The sequence below is a fragment of the Scylla paramamosain genome, chromosome 11, assembly GCF_035594125.1.
Source record: "Scylla paramamosain isolate STU-SP2022 chromosome 11, ASM3559412v1, whole genome shotgun sequence".
Taxonomy (NCBI): domain Eukaryota; kingdom Metazoa; phylum Arthropoda; class Malacostraca; order Decapoda; family Portunidae; genus Scylla; species Scylla paramamosain.
In genome coordinates, this window is record NC_087161.1 from 20,393,523 (window position 1) to 20,413,522 (window position 20,000).

Here is a 20,000-nt window from a genome sequence, read left to right on the forward strand (position 1 = left end):
TCAGCCCGGGCAGCGGCGGCCTCAACTGGGCTGCATTAAGATAAAGCCGACAGCCGCCCGCACCGCCCGCTAAAGGCACCCAATTGTTCCGCTCCGCCGCGCTACATTAGGCCAAATTTCCCGCTATTCACCGCTAAATGCAGCAGAATGTCCATCCCGCCCCGCTGCTGAGGCCAGCACACGCCCAGCACCGCCGCGTCTACTGAGGAGGACTGAGCGATGCACCAAGGGCCGGCCGCACACAGCAATCTAGGAAGCAGTAACCGCCGTGGAATGAAGGAAGGCAAAATATGAATAGCAAGCAGAGGACAGTTTCACCCCAGATTTAATCGCTCAGACACGACTCATGCTTAATGAAAAACAACTGGATGGTCGCGCACCACGGCGTGTTGTTGATGTGGTGGTGGTGATACTGTTTTGTTGTCGTTATTGCCGTGTCTCTGTGGTGGTGTTGTGGTGGTGCTCGTGGTGTTGCCATTGCTGTTTATGCTCTTGGCAAGGATAGTGAGGGTGGTGGCGTGGTGAAGGGTGTGATGTGGGATAGGAGGAGAAGTGGGAGGAATGTGAAGCGTACGAGGGAGATGAGGTAGACAGAGGGTGGAGGGATGAGATAGGGAGTTTAACTGGAGTGACCTGGAATACACGGACAGCCGACAGAGAGGACTGGAGGGAATTCAGGGAGGCTTTTGTCCTGCAGTGGAACCATAAAGGCTGATGAGGAGGAAGATGAAAAAGTGTGTGTGTGTGTGTGTGTGTGTGTGTGTGTGTGTGTGTGTGTGTGTGTGTGTGTGTGTGTGTGTGTGTGTGTGTGTGTGTGTGTGTGTGTGTGTGTGTGTGTGTGAGAGAGAGAGAGAGAGAGAGAGAGAGAGAGAGAGAGAGAGAGAGAGAGAGAGAGAGAGAGAGAGAGAGAGAGAGAGAGAGAAAGTCAGGAGGAGAGGGGAGTGAGGAATGGGAGAAAAAAATCTTGTACAGGAAAGGGGAAGTCAGGATGAATGAGGAATGAGGGGATAAGGAAGGACTGCATGGGAGAGAGGAAGCTGAAAAAAAAATGAGAAAGAAGGAATGAAGAGTTGTAAGGGAGAGAGGAAGAGAGGAATGAGGGATGAGGATAAATTGTAATAGGGAGGAAAATGAGAGGCATGAGGAATAAGGAAGAATTGTAAGAGAAAGAGGGTAAGAGAAAAAATACAGAGTTGTGAAGAAAAGAGGAAGCTAAGAAGAATGAAGAGTTGAATGCATGATAAAAAAAAAAAAGTTATACAGGAGAGAGAAAGCTGAGAGGAATGGGGAATGATGGATAAGGAAGGTTCATGTGAAGGTGAGGAAGCAGGAGAGAGGAGTGGGTAATGAGCAGGGAAGAGAGGCGAAGGGATGGGTTGTGTGAGGCAATGTGGTGGTAGACTGCAAGGTGTGGATGTCCCTAAACGATGATGGATGGCGGTCCCGGAAAACCCCAAGTGTGTTCCCGACCCGCTAGGAGGAGGCGGAGGCGGCGGCGGTGGCGGCGGTGGCGACGGTGGTGGTGATGGTGGTGGTGGTAGTAGAAGTATATTATATTACTGTAGTAGTAGTAGTAGTAATAGTAGTAGTAGTAGTAATGAGTAGCACTGTTAGTAGTAAGCAGGATTACAAAGGATAAACAGAAGGCAACAACCCCTCAGGACGCGGCACGAGTGTTTGGGAACTAATTCTACCTGCAGTAAAAGGAGGAGTAGGAGTTGGAGGAGGAGGAACTCTGTACTGGCGGCAAAGACTGCAGGGACAGCAGCAGCAGCAGCAGGAGGAGAAGAAGGAGTAAAAGGAGAAGTACGAGGACGAGGAAAAGGAGGAAGAGAGGAAGTAATGACGGCGGCGGCGACGGTGGTGGTGGTGGTGGTGGTGGTGTCGTCGTTACACCTAGCACAGCAAAAATAATTCTTCAGTGCTGGAGTGCCGTGCAGGAATTCGTTTAGGAGGATCCTTTTTCTCTCTCTCTCGTACATTGGTGTGTTGAGCACGTCAAATATTCATTACCTGGGAGAGATATTGCCGCGGCGAACACGGGGCACGAAGCACAGAGCACGAGGACACGACAAATGTCATGGGGCAGGTGTGACAGGGAACGTCTGGAACGGGGAGCATTGGCCAGAACTAACTCGGAAACATGTATAATGCGCCAGAGTGTGAGCGAGTTGGTTGGGACAGGGGACAGTGGAGCACGGACACGGAGAGGAGGAGCTTGGACACGGGCAAGAGTGACGCGGGACACCTAGGGCAGGGTACAAACAGAACAAGGAGCAAGGGACAGGACAGCTACGGCAGGGTACACTGTGAGCGAGGGCCACCTGAGGCACGGGAGACGACCACATGAGGACTTGGAATGACTTTGACACGCGACACGACACAGCTGGGACAGTGGGGGCCGGAGCAGCAGCTGGGTCACGAGAGACACGGGAGAGGGAGCGGAGCAGGACAACATTGCAAGCATTCTAGTGTACCGGGAGACATCATAACTATCATAACGAGTGAGACAGTAGTGGCGATGAGACAGTGATGAGACTAGTGGTGACAAATTGGCGGTGGTGAAATGAAGATGTAGTTAGCGGTAAGATATACAATGGTGATAACAGTGGTGAGGATGCGACAGTGATGGCGGTGAAGCAATGATGGTGAGGGGAGATAGTAGTGAGACAGCGGTGGTGATGCTCAGGCTGCAGGGTGGGAGAGATTGGTAATGAGGCAGCGGTGGTGGTGAGGTAGTGATGGTGGTGGTGAGGCGGACAGTAATGAAAGGGATGGTGATAGCGTGTGATGGGAAACGGCGCTCCAAACTAGAGAGAGAGAGAGAGAGAGAGAGAGAGAGAGAGAGAGAGAGAGAGAGAGAGAGAGAGAGAGAGAGAGAGCAGAGAAAAATACGGGCGTACTTGGCTTCCAACAAATAAAGATAATAAATCACATTACAATCGGGTACGAAGCGTGTGTGTGTGTGTGTGTGTGTGTGTGTGTGTGTGTGTGTGTGTGTGTGTGTGTGTGTGTGTGTGTGTGTGTGTGTGTGTGTGTGTGTGTGTGTGTGTGTGTGTGTGTGTGCGCGCGAATGTATGAAACTGCAAGATATCATGCATGTGTGTGTGTGTGTGTGTGTGTGTGTGTACGCATGTATGAAATTCAAGATATCATGCATGCGAGTGTGTGTGTGTGTGTGTGTGTGTGTGTGTGCGGCCCGTACCCTGAAATTCCTCCTTTGTTATTTTTTTCTTTCTTTCTTTCTCTCTCTCTCTCTCTCTCTCTCTCTCTCTCTCTCTCTCTCTCTCTCTCTCTCTCTCTCTCTCTCTCTCTCTCTGCCGACCGCCATCAGTATTCCGAGATGAGAACAGGATGGACCTTCCCCGCTTTGGGATAAGCCTTGCAGTTGACGAGCAGGAGGAGGAGGAGGAGGAGGATAACGGACGGAAGGAGGTAAAGCAGAACAAGGGCTGTCTCACCGTACTTTAGTAACACACACACACACACACACACACACACACACACACACACACACACACACACACACACACACACACACACACACACACACACACTCATCAGCAGCTGATTTTCAACGCCAACAAACGCTATCACCATTCCACTCATATACTCCGCTTCCAACATTTCTCTCTCTCTCTCTCTCTCTCTCTCTCTCTCTCTCTCTCTCTCTCTCTCTCTCTCTCTCTCTCTCTCTCTCTCTCTCTTTGTCTGGCTATTCGTATCCAAAGGCTGTTGCTTTTTAATTGTGTTGTGCGGCTGCTGCATTTTTAGGCCCCGCCCCGCTACCTGCTGCCTAATCAATGATCATTTCACACACACACACACACACACACACACACACACACACACACACACACACACACACACAGAGACTCATTACCCATCATTACCTACTGTTCCTCATGCAAGCCTCACATCACATCCACCAGCCTTGCCCGTCCTCACCACACCCTACATGTATACTGCAGCCTACATGAGACGCAGGCTGACGAGATGCAGGCTTCATGTATCATAGCCTATGTGCTACAGTCCAGGAAATACAGGCTAAGAATGCAGCAAGGGAAACGGAATATGAAGCACAAGTTTGCGTGATACAACCTAAACAACCTCAGGGAGACAGCCAGTGTGATACAGCCTATAACACTATGACGCACAGCCCTGTTATGTAATGGTACAGCCTGTGTGATATAGCCTATGAAAAGCCAATGAGAGGCGGCCCATGCCATGTAGCCAATAGAGGACCGTCCAGGCCGCAGTCGTTCTAAGCCTTTTTCGTCCTGTGACCCCCTAAGGCTCTCCAGGTTATTATGTACCATGGCCCCATGATCCTTGCTTATAATTATCTCAATATTTTCTCCTGAAGCCTTTGTGGCTCCCTGAGAAATCCTACACGATCCCCTAAGAGGTCACGCTCCCAGGTTAAGAGCCGCTGATGTGGAGGACGCAGCAAAAAGCGGGCGACATGATGTGGTTTCAAAGAAAATACTGTAATAAGTTTGTAACATTACCATCATTACATTCAGTTTTTACTCGCAACATTAATAAACATTGCAAACAAGCCTCACTAAGACTCTTATTTTCCTCTCTTTTCTTTTCCTTGCAACACACTGCCACCACCACCACAGCCACCACCACCACCACCACCAGTGCAACACACCCACAGGAAGCGAGCTCTTTGCAACACAACACATGGAAAATAATGCAACTCCTCCATGCGACACTTAATTATTTTTAAGACACGTTTTGTAATAAGAGACAAAGAAACAGACACGTCATCTCTCTTGCCTGTGCCTCCTTCACCCCTCCCTCCCTTCACCTGTCTCCTCCAGCACTCTTCTTCACCCCTGCCTCCTCCAACCCTCCCCTACATCCCTGCCTCCTCCAATCTCCTTCCTCCACTCCTCCTCTCGTCCTCCTGTCCACTCACTGTCTTTCTTTCTTCTCTCAGCCTCCCCTCGCCTCTCCCCTCATTCCTACCAGTATCCTTGGCCTCCCTTGTCCTCGTCCTTACCTCTTTCTTACCTCTCTTTTCCTCATCCCTATTTCTCTATCCTTCATCCCTATATCACTCCTTGTTTCCTTATCCCTCCCTACTCTTCCTTCTCTCATTTCTACTTCTTTGTCCCTGTCTTCTTCCCTCATCCATCCTTCATCCATACTCTTTCCTCTTCCCTACCGCCCTCCCCCTCTCCTAAGGATCCCTCAAGGTAAACTTTTTGCCCCACAACAGCCAATAATGGTGAAGATAAACAGACGACAACTTGGCGGCAAAAATTATGTTCGGTTCCCTTTGTTTTCGTCTCTTGTTTGGGAGAATTTCAAAGTTTGTGCGTGGCGTGAGTCACTTACACACACACACACACACACACACACACACACACACACGCGTTCTCTCTCTCTCTCTCTCTCTCTCTCTCTCTCTCTCTCTCTCTCTCTCTCTCTCTCTCTCTCTCTCTCTCTCTCTCTCTCTCTAACTTTCCACGTTCTCCCCGATGTGTGTATGTGTGTGTGAAGACGAGTGTCTTTGTATAGCATCAGTAGTAGTAGTAGTAGTAGTAGTAGTAGAAGTAGTAGTAGTAGTAGTAGTAGTAGTAGTAGTAATAGTAGTAGTAGTAGTAGTAGTAGTAGCAATAAAAAAAAGTAATGGTGGTGGTGGAGATACAGTAGTTGTATAATAATAATAATAATAATAATAATAATAATAATAATAATAATAATAATAATAATAATAATAATAACACTACGAACATCAATAGAAAAACAACACAATAATCTCAGCAGTACCTTTCTTTACCGCTTACTGCATCCTCCTCCTCCTCCTCCTCCTCCTCCTCCTCATTCTCTTACCCTTACTCTATATCCCCCATCATCCCTATAGCTACCACCTCCCACACAACTTCTCCTTTTCTTCCCCCTCCTCCTGCTGCTCCTCCTCCTTCCCCTCCTCCGAGATGCGGGTCACCTGTCGCCCGTAATGAAGCGCCGTGCCTTTACTTTCATCAAAGAGGAGCCTCACCTGCCACCGCTGGAGAGGGGGGAGAGGGGGAGAGATGGAGAGGGGCGGAGAGCGGGAGAGGGGAGGAGGGAGAAGTGGAGGTAGAGGGGGAGGGAGGAAGCCACCAGAAGAGGCACGATGATCCCTTAGATGTGAGGAAGAGAGGAGAAAGAGAGGGAAGAGGGAGAGAGGGAGAGTGAAGGGTAGAGGAAGAGGGAGGGAGAGAGCATAGGAATAGGAGAGGAAAAGAGACAGGGAGAGGAAAACTGAGAAGGAAGGGATGGGAATAGGAAAGGAAGAGCAGTGGGAAGGAGAGAGGAGACGAGAGTAGAGAGGAGAATGAGAGAAGAGGGAGGGAATGGGAACAGAAGAGAAGGAAAGGAGAAAAGATATAAGAGGAAAGAGGAAAGAAAACGAGGAAGCATGGAAAGGAGAAAAAGAGATAAGGGAGAAAAAAAAAAAGAAAGCAGAGGAATAAAAAGAAAAGAAAAAGTTACATGAGACGTAGGAATGAAAATAAAGAAGGGAAGAAGAGGGAGAAGAGGAAAGGAACAATGAGGAGAAGGGAGGAAGAGGAGGAGGAAGGGAGGCAAAGGAGAGTAGTTATTTTGTTCGGTAAGTTTCCTTGAAGTTGGACGAGAGAGAGAGAGAGAGAGAGAGAGAGAGAGAGAGAGAGAGAGAGAGAGAGAGAGAGAGAGAGAGAGAGAGAGAGAGAGAGAGAGAGAGAGAGAGAGAGAGAGATGAAAGAGACGCTTTACGTGTGGATTTGTATTGATGTGAGAGAGAAAGACGGAGGGAGAGAGAGATAGGAACGGAGAGAGAAGGAGAGGCAAGAAGGTAAGAACGAAACGAAGCAACGAAGAAGGAAGTAAGAGAGGAATAAAACGAGGGAGGGAAGGAAATGGAGAAAGGAAATATGAAATAGATACGAGAGGGAAGACATGTAGAAAGAAACGAAGATAAGGAAAGACAGACAGAAATAATTAAGAGACACCGAGAAAGAAAGGGAGGAAGGAGGAGGCGAGGAAGATGAAAGAGAGAAGTAAAGAAGAAAAAGACGATATACAGAAGGAAACAAAAATATATATTAGAGAAGAAACAAGCAATAAAAGGATAACAAATGTAATAATCAAGACATATGGGAAAACAAGAACAAAAACAACAAGAACAAGAAGATGGACGACAGCAAGAACGAGAAGGAAAAGAGCAAGTGAATGTGATGGAGGAGGAGGAGGAGGAGGAGGAGGAGGAGGAGGAGGAGGAGGAAGGAAGGAAGGAAAAAGGCGAAAAGAAGAAAGAGTAAGAAGAGGAGACGGAGAGGAGGGAAAAGGACTAAAAGAAGAATGAATAAAAAGAGGAAGAGGAGTAGGAGGAGGAGAAGAAGGAGCAGGGGAAGGAGAGGAAGGAAAGAGATGAAAAGAAGAAAGAATAAGAAGAGGAGGAGGAGGAGGAGAGGAAGGAAAACGACGAGAAGAAGGAAGAGTAAAAAGAGGAGGAGGAGAAAGAGGAGAAGGAGAAGGAGGAACAAGAAGAAGAAGAAGAAGAAGAAGAAGAAGAAGAAGAAGAAGAAGAAGAAGAAGAAGAAGAAGAAGAAGAAGAAGAAGAAGAAAGTTAGGAGGAGGAGGAGGAGGGAAAGGAAAAGAACGAAAAGAAAAAAGGAGGAGTAGGAAGAGGAGGAGGAGGAGAACGAGGAGGAGAACAACAACAACAAGTTTACAAAAATACTCCTCCACTAATTTATCTCCTAATTAATTAACCCACGATAAAAAAGAAAACACCACCACCACCGCCACCACAACAACAACAACAACAATTATGGCAGAAGAGTAGCAGCGCGGGAGAGGCGAAAAAAATAACAACTTCGTAACATTTTGAGCTACTGGAACACTCCTGGGAAATTTGTCTTAAGCGACTGACTGGCTCTCTAAGTGGATGAGGGAGGAAGAGAAGGAGAAGGAAGAGGTGGAGGAGGAGGAGGAGGAGGAGGAGGAGGAGGAAAAAGAGAAGAAGTGCGAACAAGTCAACATTTACTTGCAACTTCTTTCTTTCTCTGTCGTCTCTCTCTCTCTCTCTCTCTCTCTCTCTCTCTCTCTCTCTCTCTCTCTCTCTCTCTCTCTCTCTCTCTCTCTCTCAAAAGTGCAAACACGAATATACACAACAATCTTGCTTCTCTTTCTCTATCTATCTTAAACACATTCCTGTCTAATGAGAGAGAGAGAGAGAGAGAGAGAGAGAGAGAGAGAGAGAGAGAGAGAGAGAGAGAGAGAGAGAGAGAGAGAGAGAGAGAGAGAGAGAGAGAGAGAGAGAGAGAGAGAGAGCCCTCCTTGTCTCTCATTTTACACATCAATCAAATGACTTCTATAGTGAAGAGATGGAGAATGGGAGGGAGGAAGAGGGCAAGAGAGGGGGAGAGAGGGAGAAAAGAAGAAAATAAGAGGGATTGTAAGAAGGGGGTAAGACGAAATGAAGAAGGGAAGAAAGATATTAAGAGAATTAAAGGGAAGTGAATAAGAGTAAGAAGATTAAAGGGAAAGTGAGAGAGAAAAATGGAGAAAGGAAATACGAAAGAGAAAATAGAGCAAGAAATTAAAGGTCACTGAAAATAGTAAGAAAATTAAAGAGAATGTGATGGAGAGAGAGAGAGAGAGAGAGAGAGAGAGAGAGAGAGAGAGAGAGAGAGAGAGAGAGAGAGAGAGAGAGAGAGGTTAGGTTAATGGGTAGATGCTAGCAACAAGAGCTGAGCCGCGCCCACGAACCCTCTCTCTCCCACAGACACACACATACACACAGACACACACACACACACACACACACACACACACACACACACACACACACACACACATGGACTGAAGGAGGTAAGAATGAATGCCTGGACAGAGACTGAGACACACACACACACACACACACACACACACACACACACACACACACACACACACACACACACACACACACACACACACAGAGAGAGAGAGAGAGAGAGAGAGAGAGAGAGAGAGAGAGAGAGAGAGAGAGAGAGAGAGAGAGAGAGAGAGAGAGAGAGAGAGAGAGAGAGAGAGAGAGAGAGAGAGAGAGAGAGAGAGAGAGTGGTAGAAAAGCAAGCATGGTGATCATGTTACTCTGTAAACTTTAAAAATCGCAACATCTGACGACCTTTCACTCATTAAACGCGCATGCACGCACGCACGCAGGCATGCACGCACACGAAGCTAAACACACACACACACACACACACACACACACACACACACACACACACACACACACACACACACACACACACACACACACACACACACACACACACGTCTAAACAATATGTACGTACGTGTGTGCGTGTGGAGGTGAATTAAAGGGCAGCACTTACCTCGTAATTAAGGACCTGCAGGTATTTAATTAAGGATGGTGAGCGTAGCAGCGAGCTCAGGTGAACATGCTTACCTGGGCCGAGGTGCACGAGGCGTGGAGGACGAGGTGGAGGAGGTGGAAGAGGAGGAGGAGGAGGAGGGGAAGCCGCAAGAGGTGACTCGTCGCCATGGCTACCTCCTCTATACCGCCGCCATGTTGGAGGAAAGGCAGGAGAGAGAGAGGAGGAAATGGGAAGGGAGTCGCTCTCTTATCCCCGCCGTGGCTCCTCTCCTGACGCTGACGGTGACGGGGAGGGAGGTGAGAGCTAATTACTTTTAGGGCAGGTGTGGCGATGCTGCTCTCTCTCTCTCTCTCTCTCTCTCTCTCTCTCTCTCTCTCTCTCTCTCTCTCTCTCTCTTGGTGTCGCACTTCTTCTTTCCGTCCTGTTTCCTTTCTTTTCTTCCTATTTTTTTTGTTTCTCTTTTCACTTACTGCTTTCCAATTTATTTCTTTCCTCCAATTTTTCTGTTCCCGTTTCGCTGTTGTGTGTCTTTGTCACCTTTATCTAATTTCCTTATTTTTGGTTGGATATATTTTTTTCTGCTTTGTTTCACTGTTTCTTTCTTTTCGCATCTAACTCAGTTTTGTTATTTTTACACTCCTTTTCATCCTTTATTTGAATGTACTAACACTTCTTTTCCCTCTTGTTTCGCTTTTTTTTTTTTTGTATATCTGTTTTGGCCGTTTTATTTTTTCTTATTTTTCAGTGTCCCATCTTTTTTTTCAAACCAATACTTTTTGTATTTCTTTTTTTCCTCACTTTCCTTTTTCTTTCTTCCGCTCTTATTTTTCACCGCCTCCCGTGAAGTCAACAAATTCGAACACAACACAACGGTCTGTTTAGCGACGTGTGTACCAGCCTCTATTTTTCTTTCCTCTATAAATCTTAAAGCGTACTAGGTGAAGCTCAAAACTTTTATTCATTTATTTTATTTTATTTTTTTTCAAAGCACTTTACGTGTTTTTCTAATTATCCTTAATTAGCGACACGTGCATAGCATCACTATTTTTTCCACACCCAACCTCGCTCCCTCCATCTCTTTCTCTCTCTTTCTCTCTCCCTTCTGCTGCTGCCTCAGTCTTATTTTCAAACTTTTTAACCTGATTTTTGCAACAGCTCTGCACTGTGTTACACAATGAGCTCCGGAGGACGAGGGTGGAGGTGGCAATGGCGCTACTTAGCAGGGAACAAAATGCTCGATCTTTTCACTATCTTATTCATTATCTTTTCTTAAATTTCACCACCTTCACACACAAACACGTACACATGACACTCTTCCTCCTCCTCCTCCTCTTTCAGTACCACTACCACCACCACACCACCACGGGCAATTAACACACGCACACCCCTTGCTTGCTTGCTTGCTTGCTCCACACACTGCTAATCACGCCCCTCCACCACACTACCCTCACCCCTCCAAGCCCCCTCACCCCTCCAGCCCCTCTCGGATCACTGAGATAACACACAGGGGAGGGTGTCGCCAGGCAATGATGCGACCCGGCCCGTGGGAGAGGTCGCTTTCCCCTCTCACCGCTCTCACCTTTCCAAGGCAACACTGACTGACTGACTGACTGACTTGGTGACTAACAGACTGACTGTCCGAATAGCGCGGGTGGGACCAGGTCGTGTCACTGCTTGATTGACTGACTGAGTGACTGGCTGATGGGCTCGCTGACACGGTGACTGCCTCGCTGACTGACTTCCTGACCGGGCGTCTGACTGGCTGGCTGGTCACGCGGCCCGGCTGACGAGACTCCTGGGATGAGAGAAGAAGGGTCCAGTTTCAGAATCAAGAGGCGGGAGCTGGGCGGTGCTGTGGGGCTGGCTGCGTGTTAGCGGTGGTAGCTGTGAAGACGTGACTATGTGGTGGGGATGTAGTGGGCTGCATGTAGTAGGGATGATAGGGGATGAGGGAGAAACTTTTAATCGAGTGTTAGGCAACGGAAAATAGGAACGATCACACACACACACACACACACACACACACACACACACACACACACACACACACACACACAGGAAGAAAGAGAGGGGGAAAATATGTCTAAATATACATACGGAAATGGGACCAAAGAAATATAAATCAGCAAGTCCTGCATATTACAACTAGGTAAATACAGTTAAGTAAATACACACACGCGCACACACACACACACACACACACACACACACACACACACACACACACACACACACACACACACACACACACTGCACGCACACACGCGCACGAAATAACAGCTTGTCTGCCGTGTACGTAATAATGCTGGAAGTGGAGGAGATTAGGGCCAAAACAGGACTTTTCTGCCGCTGAGTGAGTGAGTTAAGGTCGACACTCGTCCTCGCTTCCCTCATAAAGTAGACTCTATGCATCCTGTGTCAACATAGCATGCCTTCGTCTCTTCCTGCTCCTCTGCGGTTCTGACGTTAAAAATGGAAGGACTAAAGCGGCGGTGGACCGAGAGAGTACAGACATATCGCTTGCCGAGCGCTGGAAACGAAAACCACACCGAGTCTTTGGAATGTGTCACGTATCACTTGCCACGTAAAAAATAAAAAAAAAGAAAGATAGAAAAACTACAGTGGGTGTTTGGAGTGCGCATGTTGCTTCGTGTGTCATACAAAAAAATAGATGTAAAAGAAAAGCGAACGAAAAGGAGTGGAAGGATACGAAAAGCCAGGGAAGAAAACGACATGCTATTCCGAGAAAGACGAACAAAATCCTCCTCTTTGGCAATGTTACTTGATGCAAAAAAGTGCACTTAGGAGTCGCTTCATAAAAAGAGCGCAACTCTCAGAACTCTCAGAGACAAAAAAATGATTGGAAATTCTCGCTGATATTGACAGTGAAATGCAAATTCCTCGACTATTTTCCATGTGACGTTACAGTGTAGCGGTGTAGCCCGTCCAAGTCTGAAATTATTCTTCGTACTCAGGCTTGTGCTTAAAAAAAAAAACAGTAATTAAAAAAAAATCTTAAAAAAATGAAAAAAAACTCTTGGTGACACAGAGTAAAACAAAGTGTGTGTGTGTGTGTGTGTGTGTGTGTGTGTGTGTGTGTGTGTGTGTGTGTGTGTGTGTGTGTGTGTGTGTGTGTGTGTGTGTGTGTTTTCATTGATGCTGTCGTAATCTGTTCAAGTGCGTCTGAAAATATGTTAGTCTCTAAGTTTGTGCTGAAAAGATAGTAGCAAAAATAACCTTCAGGGAAAATCACCGTTAACTCTTGATGATAAATACAGTCACTTATTTATTCCTTCTTTTCTCAGTGACAGTGCAGCAATCCATTCCACTTTACTGCGCCAGAAATTATGCATTGGTACGAGAACATGCAGGAAGAAAAAGTGAAATAAACTTTAAGCAACAATCAACAACTAGAACAATTACCGTAAACTCCCGCTGATAAAACAAGACTAAATATGAATTGTTTTATTTATCTATCTTTTTTTATGATATAGCAGCAATACATCCAACTGTGCCAAAATTATTCACTGGTATGAGTATGTGCAAGAAAAACAAAGCAAATTAAACGACTATCAGCAAAAATAAACCCCTTTCAGTCCTGCAAATACATGGAGTTAAATACGAACTGCTACTTTTCTTCATTAATATTGTGGTAATCTGTTCAACTGGGAGCCAAAATACTCCTCTCCAAGCTTGTGCTGCGAAGACCGCCAGCAACTGTCGCCACGACTTGTCTAACTGCATCTTTCTTCTGTATAGAATTACTAAACTTCTCGGGGCAAGATTTAACTTCCTCCAGCTTGCTCTTATAAACTCACTTTGACTCCTACCAACATTTATTAACATGCTGCGACCCACAAACTTGACTCAGCCTCATTCTCATTAATTTATCAGTGAGGCACACCAGAAAAAGAACCACAGACGAAAATGAAAAAAATAAACTAAACAAATACAACAAGTACAACAAAAAAAATGCATGATAATACGAAAAAAAATGTATGAACTTCAACATGAAAGGAAAAAAAGATGAGCGAGACAGAAAACCAAGAAATTATATCAAAGTGAACAAAAGAAATAGCAAGAGAAAAAAAAACCCAGAGAAAAAAATATCTACAAAGATACTCACAACACAGACTTGAGAGAAGAGAAAAAAATAAAACATCAAAGAGAACATAAAAGAATCTGTATTGAACTCAACCACAAAAACGCACAGCAACGTTTAAAGAAAGAAAATGCAAAATAAATAAATAAATAAATAAATAAATAAATAAATAAATGCCTAAATAAAAATAGAACATATCCTTGATAAATAATAAATCAAGTTTATAAAATACTCAAAGGGAATGAAAAATGAAAGAAAAGAATATCAAAGAACACGAGAAAAAAGAGAAAGAGTCTGCATTAAAATTAGACAAGCATGACAAAGTTATTAAGAAAAAAAGAACCCGGAAATCAGTGAGAAGTTAATTTTAAAATGCACCTTTTCCCTAAAAATAAAATAAAATAAAATATAAATAAATAAATAAATGATAATAGTAATAATAACATTAATACGAATACCAAACGTACTACCATGAAAATATATACACAAAATCCTGGAAAATATTTGGTTCCTTTGTTGAATGCAGAAAGACCTTGAGCACACACACACACACACACACACACACACACACACACACACACACACCAAAGGACACTTAAATAAACTCATCTAACACAACCTCACCTCACTTCTCCACTTCGTCTTGACCTCACATTTCCCTTCCAAGACTCTCCCCTCCCTCCCCTTAAACACCACCACCATCCAACCCTCCTCTCCCCCACCACTTGTCATGTCCCCGCCCACCTGGCTCCCCTCCACCACTGCCGCCCTTCCTGCCTGCAGACAATAGCCACTTTGCTACGCAGTACACTTGACACTTTAATAAACACAAGCTGGATCCGCCATAAGTGCACCAGACAATATCACGGAGGAGGAGGAGGAGGAGGGATAAGGAAGAGAAGAGGAAGAAAGGGTGTGAGGTGTTTTTGGAGACAAGAGGAGGAGGAGGAGGAGAAGGAGGAAGAGAAAGCGGATGAGTGCAAGGAGGATGCGAGGAGGAGTCTAGAAGAAGAGGAGGAGGAGGAGGAGGAGGCGAAGGGGATGCTTTTAAAGAACGAGGAGGAGATAGAGGAGAAGGAGGAGGAGATGCTAGAGGTGGTGGTGGAGGCGGTAGTGGAGGAGGAGGGGAACGAGGAAGAGGAAAAAGATAAGAGGCTGCGGAAGATAAGAGGAAAATTAAGAGAATGATAACTAGGAGGAGGAAGAAGAGGAGGAGGAGGAGGAGATGAGATGAGAGCATTATGCACATGAGACAAGTGTGCTCTTTTCCCATCGGTGTCAGGCGGTGGTCGTGGTCGTGGTGGTGGTGGTGGCGGCGGCGGTGGTGGTGGTGATGGTAGTAGCGGTGGTGGTGGTGCTGGTGGTGGTCCATGTAAACAGTGATCAATCATGGAATCAAATTTGTCTTTCCACTTTACGACAATAAATAAATAAATAAAATCGATTCCCTAATTCCTGAAAGCTTGATCTCTCTCTCTCTCTCTCTCTCTCTCTCTCTCTCTCTCTCTCTCTCTCTCTCTCTCTCTCTCTCTCTCTCTCTCTCTCTCTCTCTCTCCCAACCTTGACCCTCCACTGCCATCTCACTAATGCACCCTTACCTCCCTCCTCTTTCTTATCTCCTCCTCCTCCTCCTCCTCCTCCTCCTCCTCCTCCTCCTCCCCCAATATACGCCACCAGCATTCTGTGTAGTAAGATTTTTTTTCCACCTTTTCTTCCTCAGCTTATCCCCTCTGTGTCTCCTCTGCCTTCTCTTCTTCACTGAGTTGCATCCTTATAAACATGTCCTGTCCCCGCGTCTTGCTTACAAACTACTGCTAAAACTACTACTATTACTATTGGATGTACACGAAAAGAGAAATATATATACTCTCTCTCTCTCTCTCTCTCTCTCTCTCTCTCTCTCTCTCTCTCTCTCTCTCTCTCTCTCGTGCAGGATTGCATAGCACGTCACATCTGATTTCATACTCTTCACTACACAGCTTTCTCTGTACACAAACACACACACACACACACACACACAAGTCAGTTCCCCCCACACCACTATTCCCCCAGTCAGTCTCTTCACTTCTATTAATAAAGTTTTTTTTTTTGTATCCTATCAGCCAATGGTGGTGACGTTACCCACAACCAAAGTTTACGGGCGGCTATCAGTGCTTCGCTCGCCGCAAATCGCCGCCGTTTCGGGCCTGTATTCCGCCTCGTCACCATTATTTAGAAAGATCACAGTGATAATTAGCCGGGTTCTCAAGACTGCTTGGCATATTAGTAATGTAGAAATCTTGTTAAACTGGCACTAAAACCGTAAAAACACCCTTAAAACCCCACCTAAATACAACTAGAACGTTTTAAAAGTAGTGGAGATGCGACGCAGAAATGTTTCAGAATGATTCTTGCGCCCCTGACTCTGAAACGCTTTGCTCTTTCATCTTAGACTATTTTCAAAAGCCGCAGAGATGATTAGCCGCGCTTTCGATACTGTTTGGCTTGTTAATAACGTAAAAATCTTGTTAATCTGTCAACGGAATACTAAATACACCCTTAAAAACTAGGATAACTTCAATTACTTGTGCATGTACTGTAGAGCTTTTTGCAAGTAGTGGAGGTGCTTCACTATATGGTCCTTTTGTTCTACCACCAGGCAATACCCACCAGCAAATTTGAGTGTCGTTATCGGGATAGATTCAGGCTCGTGAGGATTTTTATTTTCTCTCTCTCCATATAAGGGTGCTGGATGAATTTAGGAATATTAGCTTATGTCTTTTATTTTTTTTTCCCTTTAGGGGAGGGTTAGTTAGAGCGAAGGAGTGCAATAATGTTGAGGCTGGCTACTGCTGAGAGAGAGAGAGAGAGAGAGAGAGAGAGAGAGAGAGAGAGAGAGAGAGAGAGAGAGAGAGAGAGAGAGAGAGAGAGAGAGAGAGAGAGAGAATGATTGATTGATTGACTAGTTTTGGCGTCGCAACAACAACACGGTCCTGTGACGAAGAGAGAGAGAGAGAGAGAGAGAGAGAGAGAGAGAGAGAGAGAGAGAGAGAGAGAGAGAGAGAGAGAGAGAGAGAGATGGATCACTTATAATAAATCATATAAGCACAAACTAAGACAAATAATATAATAACTGAACAGACTCCATCGCTGACGTTCAATGAGACACACGCACTGCACTGTACTGACGATACCTCCTCCTCCTCCTCCTCCTCCTCCTCCTCCTCCTCCTCCTCTTCCTCCTCCTCCTCCTCTTCCTCCTGCCTCTTGCCTCAGCTTCCCAAACACACATCACAGCCAAAACAAACAATAAATTCCCTCTCTCTCTCTCATTCTCTCTTCCTTCTTTCCTTTCTCACAACAGCAATGCTTTCAGTCCGCCACACACGCAACGAACCCTGACCTTGACTCTCAGTAACTTGGTTGATTTAGGGAAAAGGACACACTACTACATAATACAGCAGTCTCTGTTTTAAAAAGTGGTCGTGCATGACAAAGGAATGAAACAATCGCGACCACGGAGGACAGATAACGGACAGAGGCTGCGTCATTGCGTCAAGTGGAGAGAGAGAGAGAGACAGAGAGAGACACCTAGCCAGCCTCATGCCGACTCACTCCTCTCGCCTTAAAATCAATCAGTCAGTCAGTCAATCAATCGATGCTCCTCTACTTCCAACTGACTGACTGCAAGTGACACAACCTTCGAATGTGAAAGAAAGACTGACTAAGACCTTGGGAAATTAATACAAAAATGACATCTTTACCATCGCTGCCAGGAAAATTATGATCAAAACAGTAGTAGTAGTAGTAGTAGTATTAGTAGTAGTAGAAAAATGACTTCAAACCGGGCTCGCTAATTTACAAACAGCTATGAAAGTAAGGTTGATACGCCTCCCTTAATTAAAACACCTGAAATTATGGTAAGGTCGTAAAAACAGTCATGAAGGTTGATAAAGTCTAAGGGATACAAACGGCCACTATAGCGATCACTGGTACTAACGTGGCTGTGAGAAAGAAAGAAACATACACAGTGCTTTCCTCTAAGTAAGAAAACAGTGTTGAAATTCAGCTCTCTCTCTCTCTCTCTCTCTCTCTCTCTCTCTCTCTCTCTCTCTCTCTCTCTCTCTCTCTCTCTCTCTCCTTTAATCCATCAGTCAAACGTTAATTAATGCGATCAAAAGACGCAGCTGAAGGTAACGAAATAATCATTATACACGTATAATTGCTTAGATTGCATTACCTCGAGAAGTACAAACTGCAGGGCGCATGTTTAACGATGATGATAATGGTGGTGATGATGATGATGATGGTGATAATGGTGGTGGTGGTGGTGGTGGTGGTGGTGGTGGTGGTGGTGGTGGTGGTGGCGGTGGTGATGGTGATGAGAGCGGTGGTAATAATAATAATAATAATAATAATAATAATAATAATAATAATAATAATAATAATAATAATAATACCTAATAATAATAATAATGGAAAGCAAAGACTGACACTTCATAGATTTAGAAAAGTTCAAACTAATTAACATTATCATTAATAATAATAATAATTATTAATATTATTATTATTATTATTATTATTATTATTATTATTATTATTATCATAAATGTTACTATTATTTTTAATACTATTATCCTCCACATTATCTCCACTTCTTCCTTCTCCTCTAGAACTACTACTACTACTACTACTACTACTACTACTACTACTAATAATAATAATAATAATAATAATAATAATAATAATAATAATAATAATAATAATACTGCTGCTGCTGCTACTTCTACTACTACTACTACTAGTACTACTACTACTACTACTACTATTACTACTACTATTACTGGTGCTGCTGCTGGTCCTGTTGCTACTATTACAAGACATATCAATGATAGAAGGCTATAACAAGTATATTAGCAGAAGCAGTAGCAGCAGCAGCAGCAGTAGTAGTAGTAGTAGTAGTAGTAGTAATGGTTAGTAATGACGGTAATATTATGTAAAAGATTATTAAGAAATAAGAGGAAGAGGACAACTACGACGATGGCAAAAAAAAGAGGAGGAGGAGGAGGAGGAGGAGGAGGAGGAGGAGGAGGAGGAGGAGGAGGAGGAGGAGGAGAGAGAAGGAGGAGACATAATAACAGCAGCACTGGCAGTAACAATAAATATAATCATCGTAATATACGTGTGCTACCCATTGAAAGTGAGTGAGAGAGTGAGTGGGTGAGCATGTGAGAGTGAACAAGTGAACGAGCGAACGAGGCTGCGGGCTGGGGAGTGAGAGAGTGACGTGACGTGAATTATTCTCCCAGCCACGACTGAAGGCTGGGAGAGGGTGGGGAGAGGGAGAAAAGTGAGAGAGAGAGAGAGAGAGAGAGAGAGAGAGAGAGAGAGAGAGAGAGAGAGAGAGAGAGAAGGTTGTGTGAGATAGGGAGAGTGAGGAATAGGAACAGAGGGAGAGGGAGGGAAGGAGGAGAGTAGGTTGTTATGCTGCACGGATGAATGTTTGTTGATGGTTGGAACCCAGACACGACCACCACCACCACCACCACCACCACCACCACTACTGCCAATCGCCATCACTCAGGGTATTACAAAGGACAACAAACAGTACCAGACATTTACACGGTTCCTTCCTCCGTTGCCTGATTACACTCCTCTGCACTGACTAGGGGGTGGCAAGAGAGATACACCAGCTTGGTAGTGGAGGGTTTCTCCCCACCCACACATCACCACCACCACCACCATTACCACTACTACCACTACTACTACTACTACTACTTCTACCTACGAATAATCACTGCTAGTAATGAAACCACCTCCACCTCCACCATCATTATCAATATCAAGTATTCATCACAAGAACCATTAAATCTCTCTCTCTCTCTCTCTCTCTCTCTCTCTCTCTCTCTCTCTCTCTCTCTCTCTCTCTCTCTCTGTGTGTGTGTGTGTGTGTGTGTGTGTGTGTGTGTGTGTGTGTGTTTTTGCACGGGAAGGGACGTCAACGAGTCTTTGGGAGATAGGAAGGAAGGAGGGAAGGGGAGAGGAAGGAAAGAGGAAAGGAAGGAGGAAGGAAAGAAGAGGATGGAGATTGAGATAAGAGGGAGGGCAGTTGTGAGAAGGAAGTGAGAAGGGAGATAAGGAGAGAGAGAGAGAGAGAGAGAGAGAGAGAGAGAGAGAGAGAGAGAGAGAGAGAGAGAGAGAGAGAGAGAGAGAGAGTGGAAGTGATTAAGGGGGGAAGGGAGGAAAGGGGAGACTGAACCAGACCTTCAGCGTGTCTGTTTCTATTAATGAATGGTGTGCAGTGTTGGTGATGGTGGTGTTGGTGGTGATGGTGGTGGTGGTGGTGATAGTAGTAGTGGTGGTGATAGTAGTGGTGGTGGTGATGGTGTTCGTAGATTGTGGTGGCGGTGGTGGTGATGTGCTGGTGGTGGTGTACTGGCAGCGTGATGGCGTTAGTAGTAGATGTGGTAATAGTGGCGATGGTGATAGCGGTGGTGGTTTCAGTATTTTTACTACTACTACTACTACCACTACTACTACTACTACTA

At 45.2% G+C, this 20,000-nt stretch overlaps 1 protein-coding gene across 1 annotated transcript in view; it reads right to left on the reverse strand.

The window, feature by feature from the left end:
* The window catches only part of LOC135104630 (A disintegrin and metalloproteinase with thrombospondin motifs 14-like), a 159,952-nt gene that overhangs the window by 138,934 nt on the left and 1,018 nt on the right, over nt 1-20,000 (reverse strand). Inside the window, 1 exon segment of the mRNA XM_064012161.1 lies at nt 9,443-11,166. Within this exon segment, the coding sequence (XP_063868231.1) occupies nt 9,443-9,538 (96 nt within the window). The 5' untranslated portion in view covers nt 9,539-11,166.